Genomic DNA, 14,790 nt, shown 5'->3' with positions numbered 1-14,790 from the left:
CTGTTGTTATGTTTCTCATGTATTTCCTGGTTTGAGTTTGATCATATGTTCCTTTGTTCTGTTTCCCGCCACTTTTCGGTCCCCTCGTTAGTCTAGTTCTGTTCAGCTGTGTCTTTTTATCTGTGCCACTTGTTCCCCTTATGTTATTTCATTTGTTTGTATTTAGTTCCCTCACGTTCATTCCTTCCTTGTTTGGTCTTACGTTATGTTAAGTTCGATGCTCTGTTTCAAGTCTATTTTGAATAATTCAGTATTGTTTTGGAAGTCTTGGATCTCCATTCCTCTGCTGCATCCAAAACCGTAACAGAAGACTGGACCCAACCACCAAGACTTCCAAAGAGGTATTGAGAGATGGAAATGGCCTCCATCAATGTGGCCCCTGGAGAGAGAGATGGTCTTCGGGATGGAGGTATCGAGTTTAACTTCCAGGGTGGCAGGTGTCTAGAGGACTATGTGGAGGAGGTTTTGGACACCTGCCACCATTTGCCTCATGTGATGATCTGACTCTGATGGAAGTTCCCTGAGATTCACCCTACATGATTCTGAGATTCACCCTAAATCTTCGGCCAAGCTGGCGGCCACCACACCTGGGCCAATGGAGGACCATTGGCTGATCGAATTTTGGGCCGAACCTCTTACAGTCCCAGCCCAGTGTCCTGTTGTGGCACCAGGCTTCCCAGAGCCCTCTCCATGCTCCCACGAGGCCGCTCCAGCCCGCCCAGCAGCCCTTCTCTTCTCTGCTGCATCCAACAACCGTAACTCTTGCAGAGCACATTTCACTTTTAGTAGGAGCGAAGGAGGATGAAGATTAACAATAAAAAATAGAAGCACCTCTTGATAATGCTGACATTTATTATACATTGATTTATATTCCTGAATCACTATCTTCTTCTTCTTTCGGCTTTTCCCTGAAGGGGTCGCCACAGCAACTCATCTGCCTCCATCCAGTTCTATCCTCTTCTCTCAGACTAACTACCTTCATGTCCTCCTTCACTACATCCATAAACCTCCTCTTTGGTCTTCCTCTTGACCTCCTGCCTAGCAGCTCTAACCCCCTTGGAATTATAAGGTTCTCTCTGTGTTCTGAGAAGTTGAGATATTGAGCTTCAAAGTTTTTGTATTACACATAGGAAAATTTATATGGGAAACAAGTTTCTTTCAAACATGAAAATAACAGACCCTGAATGTATTCTAAATACACAATATCAAAATCCTCACAAAATACTTTTTTGTTTTTGTTTTGTTTTTTATCCTTTCTATGACTTTTATTTAATATTTTTAGCACTTTCATGTATTCAGGAAGGTAGGTCTAAAAATCTTGTCCAACGCAGATGTACATTTGTTGGTACCAATTTGGTGGGTAATTAAACGCATTGTTGCAGAAATTGTTAATCTTTTTTTGTTTAGACAGAAAGCAGCACATCTGAGCAGGACTTTATCCCACCTAAAGTGACAGGTATAATGGCTTTCTCTCTAGACATCAGTATGGGTGAAATAACATGCTAACATTTATTTTTCTAAATAAATAAAAAGACCCCATCAATTTTGACTATTTGACCTTTAAGGCATAATATTGAAAATATATTAAAAAAAAATAACATTTTTTACAACACAGAACTATAATAATGTGACCATTTTTTTAAAACACAGACTTAAAAACACTATGACTATTTTTTTTTTTAAACACAGACTTATAATACTCTGTCTGCTAGTGGCATGAATTTAAACATAGACTTAAGCCCTAGTCGGATGGGATTAGATTAACATGGGGACGTGGGGGTAGAGTAATTATAGTAATTACAGGAATACAGAGGTTCTCTGTGATTTTAGTCCCGTCCGAATGTGCCATCAAAAGTATTAAACATTAATATGTGGTTCAGGCAATAAGTGTGCATATATATGATTATCACTATAAATATGACATAAACATAACCCAGTCTCTTATGTTAAATGTCAGTTTATGTGTGATCAATAATAGCCATTATAAAAGTAGGCATATAAGTAAAAAAAATCTCTAACAAAGACAGTTAAAGCATATGTGCGCTCCATGCCTGATCAGTTTTAGCAGCAACACAATTGTAATTTCAAAATGTTTAAAATGTTTCTTTTTTTCATTGAAATTAAACATTTGCAAGATTTTTTTGTTTTGTTGTGAAATTAAATTGATTTGGGGGCGCCACATTATTTCATAGGTTGAAAGGGGGGCGTGACCAAAAAAGTTGCTCTAGCGTGAGGCTGCCTCCCCTAGCAGGGCAGGCACAACCTGTAGTTACCATCTCAAATCCTCTCCATTGTTTGTGGCCCATGGCTCCTGACATGAGGCTGCCTCCGTTAGATTTGTGGGCCTGGACAACTTTCCCCTGTCCTTTCTCTCCAGCTACCGCTAACCTTTTTCCCCAGCTGGGGACTACAGCAGACCCTAGCATGAGGATGCCTCCGCTTGGAGCACAGACCCAGGCTTCTTATGTTCCACCTCAGCTTTTAGTCACTTCCCAAGCTTCAGGGGCTGTGGCTAACACAAGGCCACCTCCGCTTTCTACGTCGGCCCCTGGTTGTCTCCCCCAAAACCAAGATGTTCGAAACCAAGTGTTCCAAGTGTTCCGAGGCCAAATTGATTTGTGTGAAGAAAATCCCCAAAAGAGATCAGTGACGCTAAAATCCATCCGCCAAAGATGAATACATATCAAATATTGCCACCAGAAGAAACGTCAGGTCAGCTTTGACAGCATTGGCTGTCGTGTGTCTCGTGACCAATTGCGTCATTCCGTCAGCTTTAATGAGTCCGGGCAAAGGATAATGGGTAATGTAGTTTATGATAGAATGACAGTCTGGATTGGAGTGTCCTCTGGTGATCAGTGTTGGAAGTGTGTTGCTGGGACTGGCGTTGTTTCAACTGACTGCACCTGCAATAAAAAACTACATTTAAATAATGTTAATAGCAATACAACCTTGAAGCTAGGTCTGCATAATTATGATTAAAATAAATCTTAAACCAAAGGGATAGTTCAACCAAAAATATAATTCTGTCATAATTTATTGTCACTTTTTTTTAATCATTGCAATTTATCTTTAGCCAGGTTAAGATTTGAATGTATTAATTTATTTTTTGTGCCAAAAAAAAACTAACTAACTTTGTTGCGGCCGCAACAAAACTTAACCCGGGTGCACACTTTTAGATTTATTATAGTCCTTCACGATTGTTCCATGCCAGGCTGTACAAACATAATCAGTGCTGTAAGCCATGTCACACTGTAAGATCAAAACTGTCACGATACTGTACGATAGTTGAGGTGCGTTAAAACGGACGCATGCAAGAAAACTAGTCTGGAGTTTTAAATCATCAATCAATGACTCGTTCGGTGACTGTGTGCTGCATTGCACATGGGACTGAAATGGTAAATACACTCAACTGAGGCTAATTCGACAGCCTCCTCAAACAAATACATAATGCTGCACAAAATAACCTTAAAAAGACTTTGAAATGCCAAAACCTTTAAGGATGCATCCTTACATGACATGACAGCGCGCGCCGCGCTCATGTTGACAAGACAGGAAAGTTCATGAGTTCCTTAAAAAAAGTTCCTGGTACAAAATGTTCCGGGTAATTTTGGTGTAAACGGGGCTTATAACAATTGAATTTGTTCTTGTTCTTAGACTTAGAAGACTTGTTCTTAAAGGGGTACTTCAGCGCTGGGAAGATGAATCTGTATTTAAACTCGGTCATTTATGTTCTAGAAATGTGAAATTATTTTTTAATTTAGTGCTTTCTAGACTGAGAAAAGACAGAAAATGTATTTGTCTCATGGGGATGAAAGACTACAATTCCCAGAATGCTTCGCTGCCCTGTGAGGCCATTCCCAAAGCCACCTCTACTGGATTACAGAGACTGAGTTCCTACAATTAAATACTGAACGTGTCTGTTCAATATAACGATCAAGTTGCCGCGTGAGTTTCACAGCAGACTCAGATTAGGAGTCAGATTACATTTAACGTCATAAATGAGGTGATGAGCTCTCGTGATGAGAGCTGAGGTAATCGTGATCACATTGGCGGCATACATTAACAACGCGTTTTCAGTTCATGCCTTTGGAAGCTTAACTTTCATAGAAATTAATTTGAGAAGTTAAAACGCTTACATTGCTTAGCATCCGTTTAAATTAATTCCTGTAGCTGAGCTGTCCTGTAAGTGTGATCTCCATTCCCCATGCACAAGTTGAAAACATACGGAAATGGCTCCCTCTGCTGGCTGTAGTCTTTAGCCTCTGGGCAATCATTCCTCTCGTGAAGCAAATATCGTCAATTTGCGTCACGAGAGGAATTTTTCCAGAAATAAATTGCATAAATCTCTCGTCTCAGGGGGATATAAGAGGGGGGAGCACGATCATTTGAATATACTCCTACTACTTCTTATTGGAGATACTATATCTGGAACCGTCTTTTGTGCTGACTAATCACGCCCAACCTGTGATTTTGTCAATGTCAAAGGAATAAATATATACAGTCCATTAAATTTGCATATTTAATCTGAAGCTACTGCTTGTTGTTATTTTTATTATATTGTTATTTATTTTTTATTGTTGTTTTTCTCTGTATTTATTTTAATTAGCCCCATTTTATTTATGTTTCTGAATCCTGTAGTGCAATGTGGTGGGCATGGGAAGGGAGGATGGTATTGAAAAATAGTGTTGCATAAGTTCTTTCTTTTATTACAAAATTTTGCTGATACAGGGAGATGTGGACAACCCAAATGTGAGGTATTGGTATGTCGACCCACAGAAGCAAACCAAAGAAACTGTCTGTGTAGCTGGGTATTTCACAGTAATTAACTTATGAGAATGCAACATTGAGATATACACTTGTATTACAACATTCTAGCATTCACTTCTTCATGGCATTCACCTCCTGGTACATTAGTGACACCTACTGTTCATACATGGATAGATAGATAGATAGATAGGTAGATAGGTAGGTAGGTAGGTAGGTAGGTAGGTAGGTAGGTAGGTAGGTAGGTAGGTAGGTAGGTAGGTAGGTAGGTTTTGTACCACTGTTGCTGGTAGTTTGGCCCATTCCTCCATGCAGATATCCTCTAGAGAAGTGATGTTTTGGGGCTCACGCTTGACAACCCGGACTTTCAAAGATTTTCTATGGAGTTGAGATCTGGAGACTGGCGAGGCCACTCCAGGACCTTGAAATGCTTCTTATGAAGCCACTCCTTCGTCACAAATCAAGCCTTTGTGGCTCCCTGCGATCGCCACCAGAGGGCCCCCTCACCTGAATATTTATCTCCACTCCAGACTTAATTACTCATAATCATTTGCCCTGACTCATCAGCTATCATTGTTTACACCTGTGTGCCATTAGCCTCATCACCTCAGTCTATATAAACCATGTTCACACTGCCATTTACTGCAAAGTTTTGTTATGCTACTGCTGACGACTCTGAGCATTTGTCCCGGTTCAGGGATCGCTTGTGTATGACTCCGGAATGATCTTCTGGTTGTGACCCCTTGCTGCCTGCCTATTTACCTGTGCTGTTTTACTGGATTCTGTTGACTTTGTTTGCTGCCTGCCTTTACCACCTGCCTGTCCTGTGACTACGCCTCTGCTTTCCCCTGTTTATTCCTGTTATTAGTGATTCACCTCTGCCTGATTGTTGTCTCTATTGTCTGTTAAATAAAGCTGCAAATGGATCCTCAACCTGTGGACTCCTCGTTACAGAAAGCAACTGCAAAAGGAGCCTTTTAATAACAATAGTTTGTAAATAACATTGGACTTAATTTGGCTGGGTAGTTCTGTTTCATTTTGGAGCGCCACTATGAAGTTAGGTGTTTAATGGCTATAATATATAGTGTATCTAAGAGTAGGTTAATTTAATCAGAAGCCTTTAATAGAAAAACATTGCTAAAACAAGGCCTTTAATTGTAATGAGACGAAGCGAAATGCTGTAATTGTGGGTGTGTAGCAGAGCCAATATCTGTTACAATATTAATCTGTATTTGGATAAAAATTAAGGCTTTTTTTCTCATTTTAATTATGTTCCCTTCATAGATTTCATTTTACAAATTTTACATTTGTATTATAATATATTTTCTATACATAACTATAATACTGAATGTTAAATAAAATAATTCTTCTTTTTGTTTTTTATTTTTCAAAGGAACTTATGTCAGCAAAATCATCCACAACCTGAAATAATAGGATTTTATTTAACTAGCTGATTAAAATAGAAAACAGAAGTTGAAAGAAAATATTCAGTGGTTGATTTAAAAGTTGGAAGAAAAAAATCACAGTAAGTTGGAGACCTTTTTTATGTAAAAGTTCTGTACTACAGTTGGTTTATCACTATCTAGATTTCACTAGAAAACAAAAAATGGAATATTGTATTTACGGTAAAAAAAAAATAATTTAACATTTGAATCATACTGAATCTACTTTTCCAGGGTTCTATCACCATTGACCTTTAAATATGAAGTGGCATGCTCAATGCAGTCTACTATTCAATACTTTGAAGTTTTCCTTTGTTGGTTTTCATTTTTTCTTCATGTGTTTTACAAAAATTACTTGCATTAACAAATCTCTTTATGTCTAGTTCCAAAGTTCATCCAATGATATTTAATCAGTCTTTCGATAAAATGAATAAACTAATATGGACTTTAACAAGTTTAAGACTTAGGGCCAGGGTAACCTAACCCAAAACTGATAGCTAAAATTTGCCTCCAAGTCAAGGCTGTTAACAAAAATTATTTTTATAAAATGTATAATAATATTGAATGTTTTCTAAATATACTCCATAGCTATTTATACATAACTCTAATGTTGTTGCTTAAGCATTATTATTATTATTATTATTATTATTATTATTTAGATATGATAGAATAATTGCCTTTTTGAATATAAAAGACAAATGATCTGAATGATTTCACTGTGGACATTGGTCTGAAGAATGGCATGACAGGCCAGGGTAACCTAACCTCTACTGATATTTATGTTCAAATAAGTTGACAGAAGTCTTATACAATTTGATACACATTAAAAGTTAATAATTAATTTAAAAAAATAATACTTGGTCAGCAATAAACTACTATAAAAGGTATGTTTCTCTGAGGAGCTCTTCACAAACCATCAGCAATGAGAGCTGTTGTGCTTGCCTTGACAGTAGCCCTTGTGGGTAAGTCAAAATATATTTATATATTTTTTTCGTCTCTCTATTTATCTATTTAGAAAAACTTGTTTAGAAAATTATAAACTATTGCATCTGGGGGAAAAAATGTCAAAGAATATGTATTCTGTTTCTTTCTATTTCTTTCAGCGAGTCAACAGATCAACCTTGGTAAGTAATATGATTTGGAAAATGAGTTTTAAATTGGTAATTTAGATTGCATCATTTCTTAAAAGTAATGACCCTAACAAGTGACTCAAATACAAATACTGTACACTTTTCAGTTCCTGAGTTTGCCCTTGATAAGACCTATGTGTACAAGTATGAGGCTCTGCTGTTGGGTGGTCTTCCTCAAGAAGGTTTGGCTAGAGCAGGTATAAAAGTCAGCAGCAAGGTTCACCTCAGTGCCGTGACAGAAAACACCTTCCTGATGAAGGTAATGACCATTAAGAACTGTAAACATTGTAGATGTTTAACACAGAGAGAAAAAAAAATATGTAAGCAAGCACAGGCTTTTGAAAGGAACAATTTCCTTAAAGTTCAAATGTTCCCTTACAGCTCATGGATCCTCTACTCCACGAGTATGCTGGCATTTGGCCCACGGATCCATTTGTTCCTGCCACTAAACTCACCTCAGCTCTGGCTGCTCAGCTTCAGATTCCCATCAAGTTTGAGTATGCTAATGGTGTGGTTGGAAAGGTATTCGCCCCTGCAGGAGTCTCCCCTACTGTACTGAACCTGCACAGAGGAATCCTCAACATCCTTCAGCTCAACCTCAAGAAGACCCAGAACATCTATGAACTGCAAGAGGTAATAAATGGATCCTAGTATGTTTGTGACCTATTTTGAATTTTGTAATCACATTATTTTGAATTTTTTACTAATGAATACCTTTTCCTTCAAGGCTGGAGTTCAGGGAGTGTGCAGGACCCACTATGTCATCAGTGAGGATCCAAAGGAAAATCACATTATTGTCACCAAGTCTAAGGATCTGAGCCACTGCCATGAGAGAATCATAAAGGATATCGGCTTGGCATACACTGAGAAGTGTGCTGAATGCACAGAGGTAATGAAGAAGACTGAGAAAAATGTTGATATGTACAATATAATGACAATGAAAAGAGTCAAATGGTCATATACCTTTATCTCAACAGTCGGACAAGAGTCTGATTGAAACTGCAGCTTACAACTACATCATGAAACCAGCTGCTGCCGGTGTATTGATCGCTGAAGCAACAGTTGAGGAAGTACATCAGTTTTCACCCTTCAATGAGATCCATGGGGCTGCCCAGATGGAAGCAAAGTATGATAGATACTCAATGAGATTTCTCTTAGAATTATGAAATAATATTCCAAAGATTTTTCATAAAAATTTAAATTAAAACTAAAAAAATAATTATTTCTTTCAGACAATCCTTGGTTTTTGTTGAGATTGAGAAGACCCCAATTGTTCCAATCAAAGCTGATTACTTGGCCCGTGGATCCCTGCAGTATGAGTTTGCAACTGAGATTCTTCAGACCCCCATTCAACTCTTGAAGATCAGTGATGCTCAAGCCCAGGTATAATTCATTACCAAAAATCTTTAAAATCTCCAAGTCAAAACCCTTGTTTTAAAATGAAGATGTTAATGGAGCATTGCCTTTACTCTTTCTAGATTATCGAGGTCCTACAGCACTTGGTTGAAAACAATGTGGCCATGGTCCATGAAGATGCTCCACTTAAGTTTGTTGAGCTCGTACAGCTTCTGCGTGTTGCTACCATTGAGAATATTGAGGCTATCTGGACTCAGTTTAAGGACAAACCAGTTTACAGGTAAAATTTATAAGCAATAAGTTAATTGGAATATAGTTACAGGGCATTTTGTTTTATTATGAATATATTTTTGACAACGAATCTGTTAGGCGCTGGCTTCTGGATGCTCTTCCTGCTGTTGGCACATCAGCCATTGTAAAATTCATCAAGGAGAAGTTCCTGGCTGGTGAACTTACCATTCCTGAGTTCATTCAGGCTCTTGTGGTTGCTCTACAAATGGTCACTGCTGATTTGGACACCATTCAGTTGATAGCTGTGGGTACATCTTACTATACTCAAAATCGTACCTAAATCAAATTAATAATTTAATCTTTATTATGAAATTATCTGTATTTTGCTAAACAGAGTTTGGCTAGCCATGAGAAAATTGCCACAATCCCAGCTCTGCGTGAAGTCATCATGCTTGGATACGGTTCCATGATTGCCAAACACTGCGTAGCAGTTCCCACGTGCCCTGCTGAGCTCCTCAGGGTAAACACCTCAAGCCCTCCTAAACTTATGTCAGGGACTTCATCTTTAATATTTTTCTAACTCCATGTGCCTCAAACTCCTCAGCCCATCCATGACATTGCTGCAGAAGCCATTTCCAAGAATGACATTCCTGAAATCACTTTGGTTCTGAAAGTTCTGGGCAATGCAGGTCACCCTGCTAGTCTTAAACCCATCATGAAACTCCTACCTGGACTGAGAACTGCAGCTACTTCTCTGCCTCTTAGAGTCCAGGTTGATGCCATATTGGCCCTGAGGAACATTGCCAAGAAAGAGCCCAAACTGGTAAGTGTCAGACATTGTAGGAATACATAAATGTAAATAAATATGTTGGGGGAAAAAACATTCACATATTCTTATTTTACATACCTTATTTCCTACCTCAGGTTCAGCCACTGGCCCTGCAGCTTGTGTTGGACAGGGCTCTTCACCCTGAAGTTCGTATGGTTGCTTGTATTGTGCTGTTTGAAGCCAAGCCCTCAGTGGCTCTCGTCTCCAGTCTTGCTGGTGCTTTGAAGACTGAGACTAACATGCATGTCGCAAGCTTTGCCTATTCCCACATCAAGTCCTTGACCAGAATCACTGCACCTGATATGGCATCTGTGTAAGAAAAAAAATATATATATATTATTGTTTCAATTTTATCTCATCAAATGAGAACAAGCCAGAGGTAAACCTGATTGTCCATTTCAGTGCGGGTGCAGCTAATGTTGCCATTAAGCTCATGAACCGCAAGCTGGACAGGCTTAGCCTCCGTTTCAGCAGAGCCCTTCAGCTCGACATCTATCATAGTGAGTCTTGCAATTTTTAGAAGCTAAAAAATGCTATGTTGGGTGTTTCTTAATATGTGTTAAAATTGTCCTGATATAAAATTGCATTAAATGTATTATTACCTCTGTCCCTGTGCAGCTCCTCTTATGATTGGAGCTGCTGGTAGTGCCTACATGATCAATGATGGTGCCACCATTCTGCCCAGAGCTGTTGTAGCTAAAGCACGTGCTTACCTGGCCGGAGCTGCTGCTGATGTTCTTGAGGTGGGACAATCAAGACTCTTAATTTTTTAAAAGATTCATTGTTTTTAAAATATTTTCAGTCTTCACTCAAATGATCTTTTTAAACAGATCGGTGTGAGAACTGAAGGAATCCAGGAGGCTCTTCTGCAATCTCCTGCTGCAGATGAAAGTGTTGACCGCATCACAAAGATCAAGCGCACACTGAGAGCAGTAAGTTTTCATGGCCAGTGTATTTTGTAATTTAATACATAGACAAATTGCATATAACTACTCAAAATGTTTTAACTCAAGCTCGCAAACTGGAAGGACTTGCCAACCAATCAGCCATTGGCTTCAGCCTATGTTAAATTACTTGGACAAGAAGTGGCTTATTTCAACATAGACAAGACCATCATTGAAGAAGCAATACCGGTATTGTGTTGTAGTTTATGTCTCATCTTTCATTACCATATTTTCTTTTTTTTTAGATCTGTTTCACAACTAATTTTTACAATTAGAATTAAGTTTTGCATAAACACTATTCCCAGATTGCCACTGGACCCAAACCACGTGAACTATTGAAAGCTGCCCTTAAAGCTTTGCAGGAAGGAATTGCAATTCAGTATGCCAAACCCCTGCTTGCGTCTGAAGTGCGTCGTATCTTGCCAACAGCAGTTGGTCTGCCCATGGAGCTCAGTTTGTACACTGCTGCTGTCGCTGCTGCAAGTGTCAATGGTATGTTTTTTTCTTGGAATTGTTTATCCTTTACTTGGATATTATAATGTCACTTCAAAGTTGTTCTGTTGATCATTCTAGTTCAGGCCACCATTACACCTCCTCTCCCAGAGGCAATTGAGACTATGACTCTTGAGCAGCTCAAGAAAACTGATGTTCAACTCCAAGCTGAAGTTAGACCAAGGTACACTTTTGCAGCTACATTCATAAAGATGAGATATAAAATACACAACACAGTTTTACAAAAAATCTCAACAATTAAAATTAAAAACCTTACTCTTATTTCAGTGTTGCTCTCCAGACGTTTGCTGTGATGGGAGTGAACACTGCCTTCATCCAAGCTGCTGTTATGGCAAGAGGAAAAATCCGTACTATTGCCCCTGGAAAAGTTGCTGCAAGAGCTGACATTCTCAAGGGCAACTACAAGGTGGAGGCTCTGCCTGTTGAGCTTCCTGAACACATTGCTGCTGTGAGGTAATGAAATATTAGTCAGACCAGTGTATCAAACATTTTAAATAAATTAATAAATGTTGTGAGGTAATGCACTCTTGTGCTTCCTTCATATGCTTTCAGAATTATCATAAATACTAGTTTCCTAGTTAAAAAAAGAAAATCGGACATGAACATGGGAAGTACGGAATTTCCGATAGCATGTGAAAGTCATGACAGTGTAGCAATAGACAGTGTAGTATAAATCCATTCATAAATTCAAAAGATTTCTAAAAGTAAAATGTGACCCACCTTTATTTGTTCCTACAGCTTTGAAACTGTTGCTGTGGTCAGAAACATTGAAGAGCCCACCGCTGAGAGGATTGTGCCCTTAGTTACCGAGATGGCATTGCGAAATGTCCAGAGTGATGATTATTCGGTAAATGTTGAACACATGATGGATATGTGTTAGTATGCTGAGTTTTAAAATAGCAAGACTTGTTATAATATCTAATTATTCTTTTCAGTCCTCTGAAAAAACCTATGAGACTCCTGTGAGATCTTCTGCTCCATTTAACAAGACTCTCTGTCTTGCGGTCCCATACATTGAAATCAAGGGGTGCATTGAGGTGCAATCTCACAATGCTGCTTTTATCAGAAATACTCCTCTCTACTACATTATTGGACAGCACTCAGCCCGTGCTGCACTGACAAGAGGTATTATTTCAATGAAGAATACATTGATTAAACTCAAATATTTTCAGACAAAACAATAATTGTCCTTTTGGCTGTAGCTGAAGGTCCTGCAGTTGAAAGACTGGAGCTTGAAGTCCAAGTTGGTCCTAGAGCTGCTGAGAGGCTCCTTAAGCAAATCAGGCTCATTGATGAGGAGACTACAGAAGGGAAGGCATTCCTTTTGAAACTGAGGGAAATCCTGGAGACTGAAGATAAAAATAGGCCTGTCTCTTCTGAAAGCAGCAGCAGCAGCAGAAGCAGCAGCAGCAGCAGCAGTCGCATCATCAGCAGCAGTAGTTCAAGCTCTTCCATGTCCCTCTCTCGTGTCACTAAGGTGAGGATATGTTGACTGTACTGTGTTGGTTAGGTAGCCAATATTTGTCATAAATATTCATTTCCATGTAGTTTTACACATATAATTAGTATTTATATACTTTATATGTATTTTCAGACTGCCACCGTCATGGAGCCTTTCAGGAAGTTCCACAAAGATCGGGTAACTATTCTAAAATTTGTCTATTAAAAATCTTGTTTCTCTAGATCATCAAATTTCATGTCTATAATGATTTTTGCTTGCAGTATTTGGCACACCATGGCACCTCAAAGGCAAAAAGCAGTGGAAGCGCTGCCTCTAGCTTTGAGGCTATCCAGAAACAGGTGAATAAATTAGTGTCATTTGTTTGTTCATAATAACATAAAATCCATAGATGAAATTTGGCGCTAATGTCTGTTTGAATTGATTATGGTTCCAGGCTAAGTTCCTCGGAAATGAGAGTCCACCTGTTTTTGCTGTCATTGCCCGTGCTGTGAGAGTTGACCAGAAGCTGCTGGGCTACCAACTTGCTGCTTACTTTGACAAGCCAACCTCAAGAGTGCAGATCATCATTTCCTCCATCGCTGAAAATGACAACATGAAGATCTGTGCTGACGGTGCCCTGCTGAGCAAGCACAAAGTCACTGTAAGACTGGAACTTGTGTGAATCTTTTTTTTTTGTAATAATTTTCTAAAAATTACCTAAATGAATTTCTCAAGTAAAATAATTGACATCAATACCATCCTTTGGACACAAATATAATTTTTCAGGCCAAGGTTGCTTGGGGTGAAGAATGCCAACAGTATGCAATCATTGCTAAAGCCGAAGCCGGTGTCCTGGGCGAATTCCCTGCTGCACGTCTAGAGTTGGAATGGGAGAGGCTGCCAGTTATTGCCACCACATACGCCAAAAAGTAATTTTCAGCAACACTGAATGACAAATGCATAGAGTAGAACATGTCACTTGTTTAACCTGCTCTTCTTTGTGCATCCCTTCACAATTAGGTTGTCTAAGCACATCTCTATAGCAGCACTCCGGGCTGGCTTTAGACTTGAAAAAGCAACGAACAGTGAAAAAGAGATTGATCTGACTGCGGCCTTGCCAAATCAGAGATCCTTGAATATCATTGCTAGGATTCCAGAGGTGAAATAATATTTTTTTAAATTTTCACTCACACAGAGATACATAGAGATACAAATAATTATTTCTGTTCCTGCTTCTCTAGATGACACTGTCTAGGATGGATATTCATCTTCCTGTCGCTGTTCCCATCAATCCAGACGGAACTCTTTCCGTCCAAATCGATGAGGACATTCTCTCCTGGATCCAGAAACAGATCATGGAAGAATAAGACTTTAGAAAATGATTGTTCTAGGACAGTTTAATTTAATTTTACCACTGTTGTAACACTAATAAACACCCTGCAAGTTACTGATGTGTGGATTGCTTTAATTTCACAGTAAAGTATATACTTTTTTGTTATATTGTGCTAGTGAATATTGTACCCTTCGAATAATTAAAACATTCAATAACATCTCCACAAAAAAATATATATTTTTAGTAAAAGACTACAAAAATGTGGTACATGCAGACAGGTTTCCTAATTCATGACACTGTCACTAATAATGTATATTTTTAAATATATTAAAAAAAAATGCTCTTATAAAAGCGTATAGGCTTGCCTTGTAACAAAACTGACCAATCACAATCAAACCATACCATTTTTATTTATTTATTTTATTGAAAAATAAAGCTGAAAACTCATTAGAGAATATTTTTACTTAAATGGATAACCTCAAAGATAGCAAGAACAATATTGTCAAGAATAACCACTTCAAGATGGAGGATAGTTTTCAGATCACCACACATTTGTTTTTTAAATGCATAAAAGTTCGTTCTCAAAATATGACTCCTTTTCTCTAAATTTAAATATATTTTAACAGTTCTAAAAAAATTGTTTTTGCATAGCAATTATACACACAAACCATCAAATGACATACTGTACACGTGAAAAATTAAAACAAATTGCATGTCTTTTTCTTGTTCAGTGTGCAGTGGTGTTGGTTGAGTACCAAACTCCGTACTTCTAAGGGCACCGACCGAATTACTTCAGTACTACCGAGT

General features: G+C 38.4%; 1 protein-coding gene across 1 annotated transcript; it reads left to right on the top strand.

The window, feature by feature from the left end:
• Positions 1–7,128: 7,128 nt before the first annotated feature.
• LOC137040458 (vitellogenin-like) lies at positions 7,129–14,078 on the top strand. The gene is made up of 28 exons (XM_067416109.1): positions 7,129–7,168; positions 7,310–7,330; positions 7,444–7,595; positions 7,718–7,969; positions 8,064–8,225; positions 8,314–8,462; positions 8,569–8,719; positions 8,815–8,972; positions 9,062–9,227; positions 9,318–9,443; positions 9,528–9,746; positions 9,848–10,065; positions 10,155–10,252; positions 10,371–10,495; positions 10,583–10,684; positions 10,766–10,885; positions 11,002–11,188; positions 11,270–11,372; positions 11,477–11,662; positions 11,948–12,056; positions 12,145–12,334; positions 12,412–12,686; positions 12,804–12,848; positions 12,932–13,009; positions 13,105–13,311; positions 13,437–13,579; positions 13,671–13,809; positions 13,892–14,078. Exons 1-28 carry the CDS (start codon positions 7,129–7,131, stop codon positions 14,015–14,017), a joined length of 4,047 nt encoding a protein of 1,348 aa, XP_067272210.1. The 3' UTR covers positions 14,018–14,078.
• Positions 14,079–14,790: the final 712 nt, after the last annotated feature.

Source organism: Pseudorasbora parva, chromosome 14, assembly GCF_024679245.1.
Source record: "Pseudorasbora parva isolate DD20220531a chromosome 14, ASM2467924v1, whole genome shotgun sequence".
NCBI lineage: Eukaryota > Metazoa > Chordata > Actinopteri > Cypriniformes > Gobionidae > Pseudorasbora > Pseudorasbora parva.
This window is presented reverse-complemented; position numbering and strand designations above follow the sequence as displayed.